The sequence below is a fragment of the Thermobia domestica genome, chromosome 14 (assembly GCF_964235325.1).
Source record: "Thermobia domestica chromosome 14, izTheDome1.hap1.1, whole genome shotgun sequence".
Taxonomy (NCBI): domain Eukaryota; kingdom Metazoa; phylum Arthropoda; class Insecta; order Zygentoma; family Lepismatidae; genus Thermobia; species Thermobia domestica.
Window position 1 is genome coordinate 29,259,008 of NC_137467.1, and position 15,434 is coordinate 29,274,441.

Below are 15,434 nucleotides of genomic sequence, written 5' to 3' on the forward strand. Positions count from 1 at the left end.
TTGTCGGTGTTGTTTTGAAACACCTGTATTATGTTCTTAATTGTACCATTAAAAAGTGCTCGGAAAATTTAAGGTGAACTTAAGCCCAGCTAAAGAAACCACGTATTGTTTATTTGAATTACAATGAATATTCAGACTCTTCGAAAATAAAGATGGATAAATCTTATATTAAACCTTTCAGTGAATGAACAAAATTTATCGCGTTACTTTATATATATATATATATATATCTTTACAAGGATGTATTTCAGTTGAGAACACTTGGTACCATAGAGGCATAACAGATTATAGTATTTTGACGATTTCCTTTTTGTTTCTCCAGAACATAGAAATATTTCTTTCAACGATTAAAATAAAATAAAAGTCTGAAAAAGTTAACAAAGTTAAGAAAATTGCTCAAATTAAACAAAAAATTCTTTCTATTTTCTTATCTTAAGGAACGAGATATCATTCTTTTTCGAAAGGGCTGGAAAGTAAACAGGTAAGATTTATTTTAAAGAGAACATTAAGCCATTTGCTTCAATTGTGGGATGTTTCTCTGATAGACAGGTATCAGAATGGATTCTTGGAAGTATCTTGCATTCACCTTCACGTTTTTATCCACTTTGCGTATCATCAACTTATCCTCCTATCCGAATCCCGGAACAACCATAAAGCCACGAGGGAAACTCCCTGCACTAACGAACAAAGTTGCTGCACCTCTTCCCCTCAATGTCACGGAATGTGATCGCCCGAATGTGACTACCAGCAGTGAGATGGACACATGGGCAGAGTTATGGGGGAGCATGGAGGGCATTGCATGACAAAATAAAAATGCTACCTATCAAGACCTCCGAGACCGAGCAAAAGGTCTGTCTCCCCCCCCCCCCCCCAGCAAACAACTTCTAGCTCCGCCTATGGATGGACATATGATTCATCCATTGTGATACCTTTCTTCCATTTGGTACCCGCCAGATACTTTTCGTACAGTTCCTGCAGTTCGTCTTACGTTCGGCAATGTGACGTGGTAGCAGGTAGTGTACACGGGCCTTCTGCACACACTTCAACCGAGGCGTTTGCGAATTTGTCTTGTTCACAGTTAATAGTTTGGCCCATATCACGTTGCGTCGGGAAACTTTCTTGGCACGTCAATCGACGGACCTCCCTTAGCAGACAGGTGTCGCTTTCTTTTCAGCCCTTCTCCTGGAAGTTTCCGTGGGTGAATGTTTCGCAAGGGGAGCCTGTTGTGTGTAGTAAGCCACAATAGCTTTCGCAGTAGTCACCCCGACTGTTAACCCATTCTCCCGTCACTATTTCACAATGCGTACGTACGGCTCCTGCAATTACCGGTTGATTTTCGGCGTCATTTGATAAGTACCAACTTGCATGCACTTACAAGGTCAGACACAACACTGCTCCCGCTAGCAAACCCATAGTTCCAGCACGATACGCCAGGTGACAACAATGAACCGAAAATTGTCGAAAATACAGCAAACAAGCTTCTGTATTGTTTAATAAAATCTTTATTCAAGAGATCTTCTATCTCAACTACTTCTTACAAAAAAAGCCTAGGAGTACAAATAAGTTAAAACTGCATTCACTTTTAGAGATACTCTCTCTTGAATAATCTAAATAGTGGTCATTCACTCGCCAAACAGTGGTTTTAGATTCTATCAAATCTTTCACAGGTTCTCTCACACCAACCAACAATTCGCCATCTCTGCGAAAATGTTATTCAAAATTTTGCTGCTAAGTATCCTTTTAACTTAACTAGCGCGATAACTTGAGGAATCAGAAAACTCAAACGTGCAGGCTTGAAAATGAACCATTTTGATCCTTTGCTCAATTTAAGATAAAATATTTAATGTGGCTTAGATAGATTTCATGCTCTATGATTCTCTCTGTATTTGAAAAGAATCTAACAAAACTAATTATTATTTTATAATACACATTTTAAAATAGATAGTAATTAAATTTATTCAATTACAGTAAAACCTGTCTAAACTGGTCATCATTTGTTGCAAAGAAAATTCCCCAAATCAACGCAAAGGCATAGGTTTGTACAATTAAGAAGAATACTCCGTTAATTTTTCAGGCTTACAGTCAGCTTAAACAATTCTTTGATACATGTCATTGAATTTCTAATACGGGTGGATGGGCCAGTTTGAGTCGATTCCTCTGATTTCAAGGAGTAATATGTACACAACTTTGAACAGAAAGTTAAAAAGGTACTTTCTATTTTTGGTAGTTTTTCTACTTTTTATATTGTCGACAATGATATTTAAACATACATTTTTATCTAGGATTGAATCAGCCATTATCAAAAGGGAATACGTTTCATTACGCTTTCCTTTTAGTAATGACCCATACAAATCTTCATTTTTATTTTATTTTTTTCTGAACTGATGATGAGCGTTCAATCAAAGTTGAGTATCTCATAGTTCTGTATATGTATGTACAAGGTGTGTACTTTTTTGACGAGACTGTACCATCCTGGTTAGATACAAGGCTGTGCTTTACTTTAGATCTTCATTTGCAGTAAGAATACAGCCAATTAGACAGGTTTTACTGAAATTTCCTTTCTTAAAATACGTGTCTGAACGCTAATTTAAATAACCATTAAATGTGTTCGTTGAATTTTAAAGCTTTTTTTTCATCAAAAATACTGCAAAAATAACAAAAGGTAACAGTTAAAAGTAAGTTACAAGGAAAGATTTGCTATTTTCAAAACGCTGTAATCTACAATAGACAGTATTTTCAAGAAGTTATCATTCGTTCTTTTTTCAGCGTCATATGCCTTGGTGACTTACGCTTAACAATACGATACTTTATAAGAACAATGATTAGAACTTATTCTACGTTACAGCGCTTTGTAAATACTGAAAAAATTTACTTTCTTTGTAAAATTTTAATATTATTGTTTATATTTTTGCAGTATGTTATAAAATTCAGTGATTTACCTTTAGAAGTATTCGAAGTAAAAATGTACGCCATTTGACATTGTTAAAAAAATGTAAAACAAAAGACAAGTGCCCTAAAACATGTGATAAATACGGAGACAGAATGGTTAATAATTTTGGACATATTTTTATCAATTGAGAAATATATAATAACATTAGGAGAATATTTAATGAAAGTAAACTGATCTCATCTGTAATATTGAAGAAAATTTTTGCTTATAATTTCGACTACTTATGCTGCAGTTTTCGATGGAGCAAAATAGATGGTCATGGTATTCAGTGATGCAAATACGAGGGCTATTTTTTTTCAACTTCCATTAAGCCGCCAGAGGAGAACGACACAAGATGACAAAACGGGGATAAGACAAAGCTGTTCATTGGACATCGGACATCGCCCCTCCTCCAAACCGACAGACAAACTCTGTCATCCAATCATTGTGTAGTAGCAAGTGTGGGAACATCAAACGCAATCGAAGCGCCCGCCAAGTGTGAACTACGCGATGTCGTTCGATTTCATCAGGAGCCTGTTAAGTTGCCTGAAATTCCAAGATCAGACAATTCCGAAATGGTAAACTACACTTTTCATGAATCACATGATTCACGCGTTCACTAAGATCTATTGCCGCTACAGATTTGAAGACTTGGCTACTCGTGTTGTGTCTGTCACTAACGCCATCTTTAAACTCTCTGCAGTATTTGTGCACAGTCATCATTTATAAAGTTTCCATCATAATCCTTAGTCATTTGACGATGACCTACAGCTGTATTATGTCCTTCTAACTGGAGAAATCGAATTACATTACATAGTCCACGCTTGGTGGGCGCTTTGAACGCACTCTATATGTTCTCACGTTTGCTACTCCATGAAGAGTTAATAGCAAAGTCTAGCTATTAGTGTAGGGGGTGGGCGACGTTCAATGAACAACTTCGTAAAACAAAAAACTTATCCTTGTTTCGTCATCTTACGTGATTCTTTGGTTGCCTAACGGAAGTTGAAAAAGTTCTCGTAGTTTCTTGCAGCTGGCAAATAGGTGATAATTTTTATTACTCGTTTGTGTTCTTTCAATATATTCTGTATTTGAGTAGTGGTGCAGCTCCACAAAAAAACAATCGGCTGTAAACAATAAATACATTTATTGTTTATTGGTTAATATGAGAATATAGTATTGCATAGTACAAAAACATAGATTGTGGACTGTAGACTGGAAACCACAGTCCATATTATTTGCATGGTTACTCCTACATTTCTTCAATTAGTAATCTGAGTAAGCGAACTTGGCTGACAATGATGTGTCCAAAACTATTTTACACAACTTTGTAAAATACATGTTCTAGAGCATATATTCTCCAAATACTGCCTTTTGTTTTACAATAATTTTGAAAGAAGAAAAACTAAAAATGGCGCCAATTCTACTTTGAATGGCTATCAAATCAGATGTATTCTAACGACCGCGAGAAGCACATCGTTTAGTAAACTTATTTCGTATGCAAGCGCATGCATATAAATAAATTATTTACAATCCAATCTCACACACAAATAATATTTTTTTAAATACGAATTATTTACATACAGAAATAAGAAACAATATTAGTAGAATGTTTAGAAAATAAAACCAACTTACTGAGTATTTGATTTTCGACCTTTTCGTTTGGCAATCATACATGCTTTGTTTAAGTGGCTAACAGTGATTATGGAAGGAACCAGGCGACATGCTTCACCGTCTACCTGCATAGGTATCGTTTTACTGGTCGTTATTCTCGCTGATTTGCACTGCGTTATACACGAGCCATGACCACCAGCTTGGAGAAGAGGCTGAAAAAGTTACAACAGACAACAATCATACTAATGCCCTAAAAATACAAACTTGTATCTTGTTCATTTTAGCTTCCGAAATATTGTACAGTATTAATAAAAGAAAGCTGACCAAAGAAATATATATTAATAATACTTGCGTAAGATAATGTGTCTAATGAAGGCGAGTTACATTGCCGAAACTGTTATAGAAGTATTACTAATATACAAGATGTAGCATAAGTAACGCACTTTTTAGCTTTCATTGTTTTATATTACATTTTATTATTACTACTAGCTGAACCTGCTCTCTCTACACAGCGCATCATTAACATTATCATGAATCTCCTTGTCATTCCTCACAACATCTGTACATGTCCCTTTACAGACACAGATCGGCAAGAAGTACCATAAAAGGGAGATTTTTTCATTATCTCGCACTGTTTGCAAGATTGAGCATACTTCCGGTTGGAGTTTCAAATTCATGTTTGATCAATGTTTTCATTCTTCTTGCATGCAGTATGTAATAAGCAAATACATTACATACACAATTAATTATAATGTCAGTGATATATGGGTTCATCGAGCAAAACACTTCAAACAATAAAGATTCATCTTAGACTGGAGAAATGGTTATCCTTCGTTTTTCGTTATCATTTGGCCACGAAACAAATGACTAAGAGATATACAACCCTTGTATACAAACATGTGGTGTTGAAATATATAACTCATAGGGTATGATGCGTTACTTTTTAAAAATTTTAACACTTCTAGTGTACTCCTAAAATATGTGATAAAGAAATAACAGCCAGTTATTTTAATATTCAATTGGAACTGGACAATCTACACAAAATTTAGAATCGATTAGCGAGAACGGCACGTTTCTAGCACTTGTGGTTTTCGAGATCTCATTGTCGAAAATATTGGAGACAAACAACATATAAACTTTTCTTTGGAGAGAAACATATAAAAATAGTATTTTAATATATAGATTATATACTTTTGTTTTATTTTTATGTCTTGTTTGTTTATTTAGTTTTACAATGTTTTATATTTTACAGTAAATCTTTTATTTTTTTATTGTAGGAATTTGAGATAAGTATGGCCTTGTGATTAACAAAGGAGCAAAGAGAGAGCGGTTCAACTTTACTACGAAAACAAGAAATATGGTGCTGAAACAGCTCATTTGTTAGCTGCAGAATTCAGCATTTTGACAGGTACAGAGTCGAAACATGACAAGTTTAATCAGAAATTTGAAAGAACAGGTAGTGTATGTAATACTCCAAGATCTGGTAGGCCAAGATCTGGAGTTGCAGCAACAAGTACGGAAAAGTGTGAAGTAAGAGAATAATTGTTGAGTACTTCTCGAAAATCCAGTAGGTGTCTTTCTCAAGAGTTATGTATTAGTAATAGGAGTGTTCGTAGAGTCTTACAGAAACTTGAGGTGAGACCTTATATCCCTCGTGTGCTACAAAGTTTGCATGATGGAGATGAAGACAGGCGATTAGGGGTGTTGAACAAGAAGATGAGTAGTATTTTGAACATGTTATTTAATATTAACAAGTGGCGTTGTTTTGCTATTTTCATGGGGCAATACTTAATTTCTCAGAAACTACTGTACTTTAACTTACACATTCAACTAGTATTAAATTTGAGAAATTACAAAAAAGGGCATTACTTTTGCCACACCCTGTATATTTGTGCTTTGCTCAGTTTTGTTTTATTAATACTGTAAAAACATAAACTTTCAACACTTTTTTCTATATCACTATCACGATAAAAAGTATGGTATAATACTAATTTAAGGATATGGCATGACGCATATTTATATAATTTGTAAAAATATAACAATTTACTGCGTGCAAATGCTCTTTAGTTTGAACCTAACAGTCGAATTCAAGTTCTGTACAGCGATTAATGATAGTGCAGAACAAAAATTATGGAAGATTAATGGTTTGAAATAAAAAAAAAAAAAAAAAAAGAAAAAAAGAAAAAAAAGAAAGAAAATACAAACACATATTAGTATGTAGCTACGCTTAAGGTTGGTCTAAAGGGACAAGTTTTGCCGATAGATGGCACTACAGTCTTCGTATCTTTTCCATGTATTTTTTACCTTTCACAAAAATTTACAATTTCTCTTACAAATTTCAACCTAGAGACTTCAAATTTTTAGAGAAGGAACTTCATAACCTATTAAAGGAAACAATCCGTGCCGATTTTTTATTTAGAATTTTCTTCATTTGTTGAAATGGCTTGATTGTTGAAATGGATACCCAAATCTTTAACAATAGGAACTGTGAAGAAAATTCTAAATAAAAAATCTGCACGTATTGTTCCCTTTAATATGTTATGAAGTTCCTTCTCTAGGTTGAAATTTGTAAGAGAACTTGTAAATTTTCGTGAAAGGTAAAAAATACATAGGAGAGATACGAAGACTGTAGCGACATCTATCGGCCAAACTTGTCCCTTTACACTAACCTTGATAGGGATTTGAACTGATGGAAATGTTGTAAGTTTATAATCACAACAGTGACCTTACAAATGTTTTCAGTGGTGAACACAATTCTACAAAATTAGCTCTAAGTTATATATGCAAATACAAAATAAGTTCTAGTACAAAGTATTTTCAGTGGTTGTAGATCGTTCAAAAGGAGAGCTGTTCGAATACAAGGGATTTACATTAACAAGAATTTTAGACCTATTATTTTTTCAACTATTCACACGATAAAAGTGCAAAATCAAATTCTGAAGAAAGGAAAAAAAAAAAAAAAAACATGAGGGTTCTCCAGAGCTTCTGACGAAGGAAATAGCGATTGCTGAAACAGTTTAGTGTAATTAAAGTGCATTTGGATGCAGTAAGTTGTTATATTTTTTGCAAAGTACCGTATAAGTTTACAATATTCACTATTCAGCTGTCACGTAAAAAAAAATCTTCATTACATTTGCTCAATTTAGAAGTTGTGGTAAAAACACTGGTAAGTGTACAAATGTGAGTACGAAACTGAAATATTTTCAGTAAAATGTCGAAGTGGCGTAGCGGCGAGTATCATTCTTAAATTCAATAGATACAGAATATGCCATTTGCAAACTCCGATATAATTACTTAATAATTCAGTGTTCGCATTATTTTTGACACTGTCAACATTACTGTGAAAGGGATTTATTTAAATAGCTCTGATCAGTATTAAGAGTTAATTTGTATTCATGATATTGTACGCTGAAATATATTTTTCTCAATTTGTGATTTAGATCTGTGTGTAATTTTCATGTTGTTAATCCTATATTTGGCTCCAATTAAATGATTGTATGAATAATAATAATAATAATAATAATAATAATAATAATAATAATAATAATAATAATAATAATAATAATAAAATTAATAATAATAATAATAATAAAATTAATAATAATAATAATAATAATAATAATAATAATAATAATTATTATTATTATTATTATTATTATTATTATTATTATTATTATTATTATTATTATTATTATTTCCATCTATAATTGTTCCGTAATTGTTGTTCTGATAATGCGTTGTCATACACAGTCTTTAGAACAGAACATTCATTTTCATCGAACCAATATATTAATTTTGACAAAGTTTTATTTATGAAGTATGCTGTTCACTATTCTTAAAGTTTTATTCATGGAAATAATATCTGTATCATTTGCAAAATGAACATATTTCATTGAATATATCATTTGGAACTTTCTTATTGTAATATTAAGGAAGAAATAAAAATGGCCCTAGAATATATCCCTATAGAACACCAATTCTGATTTCACATATAGAGGAAGGAATTGGTGATTTTTCCCGCATTTTCCAGTGTAAATCATATGGCATGATGTTTGTATATTTTAAATATGATATAAACTAGTTGTCTGCGATACAATTTTATACGTATACTTCCACGATTGATAGTGTCGAAAAACTTTCGATGGATCAACAGCGGGACCACCTACATATTATTTATGATTTTTGGCGTGTAAAACGCTAGTAATTTATATAATGACTGATCATTATATTGACTACAACAAAATCCACACGGACTTTAGCATGTGGATGCTGGGCACTTTCCCAGGCATTCCAAGATTGGCGCTTTTTTTTTTTTTTTTTTTAACTAAGTAAAATATTATAAGCTTATGTTTCTTTCCACTAGTTGAGATAAATGTACTTTCTTTTAGCATAAATACTAAAAATTATTGAAAAAAATATTATCAATGTGTACCTCCAAGTGATCCAATGTTTGGTTTGGGAGTAAATGTTATGTGCTAATAGCTACTATGACAAGGAAGTCATAAAAAGCCGTGGATTACAGTCTCCATTATAACCAATACATTAAATAAGTTAATTTCTTCCCAGATTTCCAGCATTAGCGAAAAGCAGTAATATGTCTTAAATAAAATTTAAAAATAACTCGCTAAACATAGATAGAAAATACTCAATTTCATGTAACTTACAAGTTGATAAGTGGTGATTCCCATCACTTCTATTATACCATCATCCATGGTTTGTTCCACATTGCCTGATACACCTCGATTCCATGGATGGGTACCACCTGAGTAACTGAAAAATTAAAAAGTATGTATAATTCTTTTGATCCATTTCTAAACACAACCGTATTATAGAAATCTACTAACCTAATTGAATAAGCATTCTGTTGACTATGTTCGTAGTTCTTATAGTTGCTGCAACATCACGCTTTCCGCTACCATAGAACCACCTTTCTTGAGAGTTTAACGTCCCACGATTATGCACAAAGGCAAAGAGAGACGGTCATTATGAGATACCGTATTTTACGGAGTATAAAATGCACTTTTTTTTTCCGAAAAATTGCTTCCAAAATTCAAGTGCGTTTCATACTCGAAATTAATATTAAAATGTCCAATTGTGACGCTGGGTCCAAAATATGGTTACCTTGCTCTTTATTAGAATGAATTGAAAAGGTTATTTTGGATTAATAGACATTTTTCTTCTCTTGGCTTGTCATAGTTAGCAACAAAGAAAGGAAATACGTAAAACTTCTGAAGGCAACTGACGTTGCTTTTAATGCGTAATTTTCGTAGGAAGTTTACTTGATGAAAGTTATAAATAATCACCATACAGGATACACAATGCTTAATCACGATTTTGACAACGCATTAATGTGCGGAAATTGGTCAAATATTTATGGAAAATTCTAGAATTCATGAGATTGAATTCATCCGGCTATGACTGTATATGCTGCCCACGTGTGTACATGTGTGTCATGCCATATATCCTGGGTGTGGTAGGTGGACCAATCAGAATGCAAAAGAGCAATAGGTTTCCATATTTAGGGATCTGACGCAAAAGGATGAGCTGATTGTCACAAGCTTGGGTGTGTCCCTCGAAAATATTAAAAAAGGACCTCAAGGTCTCAAGAGTTGATTCGAGACTCGGCTTTCATTTACGGAACGTCGGTTGCGAGTAATCAGAGCTTCGTCGAAGTTTCTCAGAATTACGAGACTACAGCAAGGTATGTATGAGCAATTATTGCATCATTGATTTCATGATTAGAGATGTCATGCAGTTCCTTAAAATGTTCTGCCTACCCACAGTAAAACTTTCAAGATTAAGATCCGTTGTCGCATACGCGCATTCTATCATTCATCTCCAGTAAAGTAGTTACATGATTTATCTGTCAGACTATTAAATAAACTATCAAATAATTCGCATTACTCCTTATGTTGTTGTATGCTAACAGACTATATAATAAAACTTAAATATTTTAAGAAGTTTTTTTTTTTTTTTTTTTTTTTTTGTTATTCCCCTAGACTAATCCACTTTTCTTATGAAAATCATGATGTAAATTAGTTATAATTCTTTTGTGACACTGCTAAGATTTAGCGTGAGCAGTTCTCTGAATGATGTGGAAATTAACGAGCAAATTCATGAGTTAGAGATCTGCCCCATCGTCACACAATGCCGCGAAAAACTTATCTCTATCTGGCAACATTGAATTCAATTGGCACCAGCAGTGCACCGATGCGACGAACATGAGTTGCGAAAATTCACAAGCTTGCTAACACTGTCTCCTTCCCGTACCGCCATCACAAACTCAGAACCACAGACTAGAATATACAGAACGTAAACTCTGCAACAAAACTGGAAAAATATTACGAAATTTAAAAAAAAAAAATGCTTAAAAATTAAGATATAGTCCGTAAAATACGGCAGATGATAATGGTGGGAGGGAACTGGAGAACCCCAAGAAAACCCACGAACACTGTCCACAACCAAGTTCATTTGACGGGAGCTGGGATCGAACCAGGGACTCCACACACCAGAAGTGAATGTTCTACCACTGACCCCCCCCCCCTCCAATGCTGTTTCAGGCAGCTGATAATCGTAGAAAAGAGAATGAACCTATATTGTTCACGTCGTGATCGCGAAAATAAAGATTTGATATCTTTCGGTATCACAGACTTCCCTCTTATGAATGCAGCAGGTGGTAGTGGGAAGTTAGTGGCAAAGAGGGACGAGCCGATCGCGTATCCTATTATAATGAATCATATATCCATCCAATAATCGTCCAACGTCAAATTGTCTGTACTCTAGCTGTTGCATAGAGGCAATACCCTCGTTGTTGATACCACCAGTAACTCACTGGAGGCAATACCACCAGTAACCCTCGTTGTTGATACAGAAAATTAAATGAAATATTCAGTTTAACGTTGCACGATTTACTCTTTAGGCCAATGGAGACGATGATTAAGGCCACATCAGAGATAAGCGCTCTACCACTGAGCCACGGGCGTCTCTGGCGGGGGGGGGGGACACGTTCCCCCAATATTTTGAAGTACAAACTTCTTTATTCTAATTTAATTTATTTACTGACGACAGAAAATATATAGATAATAATAATTGTATTTATTTGGAATATAATATTCAGGCTGTGAAACGATTATCATCGAGTTCTTGATATACCTTAGGGAGTGATGGAATCGAAGATAATAAATAAGTTGGGCCCGGTAGTACCATTTAAATCAATTTCTTTGATGTCCCCCTCCTCCAAATTTTACATGTCAGAGACGCCAGTGCACTGAGCACTGTTGACAAAGAATATATTGTTGGGCGCGTCTCGCATTTTTCACATTTATTTTATTTTTTAACTTTTAGGTTCCCTAGTTTTCATAGTTTTCTTCCTTGCACTGACGTTGTGCCCAGTACGCCCGTTTATAAAAGAAGGTCTGCCGTTAACACGGAAAATATATTTGTAGGAGACATATGATAAAGTATTTAAAATGTCTGTACTTACCTTGGAATGTTCAGAAACACTACAGCGTGGACCTTGAGATCCTTTAGCTTCGGGGTGAGGTCTTTCCCATCACACTCGAGCGTTACAAAATCCGAAAGATATTTCCACTTCCTCTGAAGCAAGTCTTTCCCACCAGCTTGGCCGTAGAACATTTTATTACGAAGGCGAGAGTTGAAGCGTTCTGGATGGGCTTCTGCAAAAGCAAAGCACTCAGTTAAAATAATTATACATATTGTGTTACAAGCAATAACGTTATATAGAGAACATTAACTACTGAATCAAGAAAAATAATTCTTGAAATAATTATTTTGAATAAAGGAAAACTCGTTCAAGTTATTATTTCAACACAGGAAAAGAATTTGTTCAAATAATTATTTTAAAAAGGAAATGAATTATTCAAATAATTATTTGAATACAGAAGAAAATTGTTCAAATAATTACTTAAACAATACAACTGTTCAAATAATTATTTGAATAAAGAAATACATTTGTTCAAATAATTATTTGAATAAAGAAATACATTTGTTCAAATAATTATTTGATCAAAGAAATACAATTGTTCAAATAATTATTTGATCAAAGAAATACAATTGTTCAAATAATTATTTGATCAAAGAAATACACTTGTTCAAATAATTACTTGAACAAAGAAATACAATTGTTCAAATAATTATTTGAATAAAGAAATAGTTTTCAAATAATTATTCAACAAGGAAATGCAATTATTCAATTAAATACTTAAATAATGAAAATAAACAGTTCTAATCATCCTTATCATAAAGCAGAAACAGTTTAGTCTATGAGTAATGATAACAAGCAAACCTCAAAAAATTAAAGTAACGGGTTGCATAAACATCTAGGAGAAAACATTTAGCGTCACTGAGGCGTCTTGCGTTTATAATAATATTTAAGAATATCTAATTTTCTATAGTTCACAACCAGGCTGATATGCTGCTAGCTATGCTTTCTACTACCTGACACCAACAGATGTCATTAGTGTTCAGACAATTTGGAGACAAAGCAAGGCTTGGGGGAGGGGAATAACTAGTTATTTTAATAAGCAAACAACTTATTTAAATCATTATTCGAATAAATGAATGTTTTTCTTTAAATAAATATCCGAATAAACGAATAATTATTCGAAGAACGGCAAGAATATTAATTGAATACTTATGCAAATAAAAGCATAGAAATAGAAAAATAAATTACTGCTACTTTAACAGTATTGCTAAGTATCAATCTATGTAAAACATTCAATTTGCAAAGAAAATATTAATATAATGAAATTAATCTAAACTAAAACAATATTTTCTTACCTCTTGCTTCATGGAATTCTAAGGCTATATGAGCATCTACACCAAATGAAAAATAATTATTCATAACATTGAGAGGCAGGTTTTCTTTTCCCTCTTCAGTCGGATCCGCGTCTGGATTTCTTTGAACGTTCAAATCCCACCTGTCCATATGGCAGATCTCCCCGTCAGCAATGTTGCAAAGGATCTTTGAAATAGGTTCATCCGTGTAACCCTGCAAAGAAATAAGTTTTGCTTGTATTATATCTATACGATAATGGTAAAACATTATATATATATATATATAGTTGTACAGGCAAACAAATTAAACCTTATGAATTTAATATAGATCCACGATGCATATAGTCTCGCTGCTGAAAGAGGCAATGAACTGAGAAAATATCGCTGTAAAGTAGTGAGCGTGGAAACATATCGAGTGTAATCGAAGCGCCCACCAAGTGTGAACTACGCGATGTAATTCCATTTCTCCAGGCGAAAAGTCTCGAGGGTTCCCTGAAATTCCAAAATCACAGTTCAGAGGTCATAATCTAAGCCTTTCGCTAATCACATTATGTACGGGTTCATCAAGATTGTTGCAGCAACAGATTTTTACCCTTGGGTACTCTCGTCGTGACGTCGGTTAAGTCCATCTTTAAAAATCTGTGAAATACTCAGTCACATAGTCATCACTTCCCGCCATAATCCTTACTCATTCGATGTTGAACTGCGATTACATTATACCCTTCCGCTTTGAGAAATCGAATTACATCACGTACTTCACACTTGGTGGGAACTTCGATTGCACTCCATACGTTTCCACGCTCGCTAATTCACAATGATTGGCAGAGTCTCTCGAGACTTTCCGCCCGGAGAAATCGAATTACATCACGTACTTCACACTTGGTGGGAACTTCGATTGCACTCCATACGTTTCCACGCTCGCTAATTCACAATGATTGGCAGAGTCTCTCGAGACTTTCCGCCCGGAGAAATCGAATTACATCACGTACTTCACACTTGGTGGGAACTTCGATTGCACTCCATACGTTTCCACGCTCGCTAATTCACAATGATTGGCAGAGTCTCTCGAGACTTTCCGCCCGGAGAAATCGAATTACATCACGTACTTCACACTTGGTGGGAACTTCGATTGCACTCCATACGTTTCCACTCTTGCTACTTCACAACGATTGGCAAAGTCTCTCGAGACTTTCCACCTGGAGAAATCGAGTTACATCACGTAGTTCACAATTGGCGTGTACTTCGATTGTATTCGACACGTTTTTCGGGCTCGTTACTCCAAAATAATTAAATGGCAGAGTCTGCTTATTGGTGTGGGGAGTGAGCCACATTCAATGAACAATTTGTATTATTGCTATTTCATCATCTTAGTGGTTTTCTTCTGATGGATTAACGGAGTTTTTTTTTTTTAACTATTGTTTCAGAGTGTATTTCTCTCGACAGTTTCTAAAAAAAAAAAAAAAAAAAAAAAATGAAATCCTACGATTATCACATTTTTCAATTATGTGATTTTACGGATATCAGAACCTATCACCTCATTGTGGTAGATAGCGTATCGAAAGAAGAGACATTGAGAAAGATGCTATAAATGCCTCAAAACTCTTCGTTTTGATATTCGATTCCAGGATGCAAGATGAGAATCTTCCCCCCCTCTCTCTCCTCTAGATGCAATAAGGTCATATTCAAAGCATATTTCTAGATAGTAAAAAAGTAATCTTCATCAATTGTTGGAACATTGTTCGTTTAATTAAGTAATTTTCGATCCCTATATAGGTACTTACCCCACCCCAACCAAGAGATCTGGCCAGATCGTTTCCAGTGCCCAATGGAAGGATTCCAACAGGTGGAGGCGGAGAAATACTCAACTGGTCCAATACTGAGAGAATCCAACCAACAGTACCATCGCCTCCGCAAGCCAAAATTCGGAGGTTATGAACCTTCTGAAAAAGTTCAAGCCTGAAATGAAAGAAAAAAAAGTCATGTTAAAAAAGATCAGTTCTAGTAACAGAAATAAGAAGATAACAGAGTCAGTCTAAACTGTTGATAAGTATACGCTCCAACATCTTGAAGATGATATGATATAGGCCAGTGGTTCTCA

At 34.2% G+C, this 15,434-nt stretch overlaps 1 protein-coding gene across 1 annotated transcript in view; it reads right to left on the reverse strand.

Moving 5' to 3' along the window:
• The window catches only part of rdgA (retinal degeneration A), a gene marked incomplete in the record, with an annotated part of 666,123 nt that overhangs the window by 108,920 nt on the left and 541,769 nt on the right, over nt 1–15,434 (reverse strand). Inside the window, 5 exon segments of the mRNA XM_081737830.1 lie at nt 4,562–4,752; nt 9,205–9,310; nt 12,024–12,216; nt 13,340–13,550; nt 15,118–15,292. Of these exon segments, the coding sequence (XP_081593956.1) occupies nt 4,562–4,752; nt 9,205–9,310; nt 12,024–12,216; nt 13,340–13,550; nt 15,118–15,292 (876 nt within the window).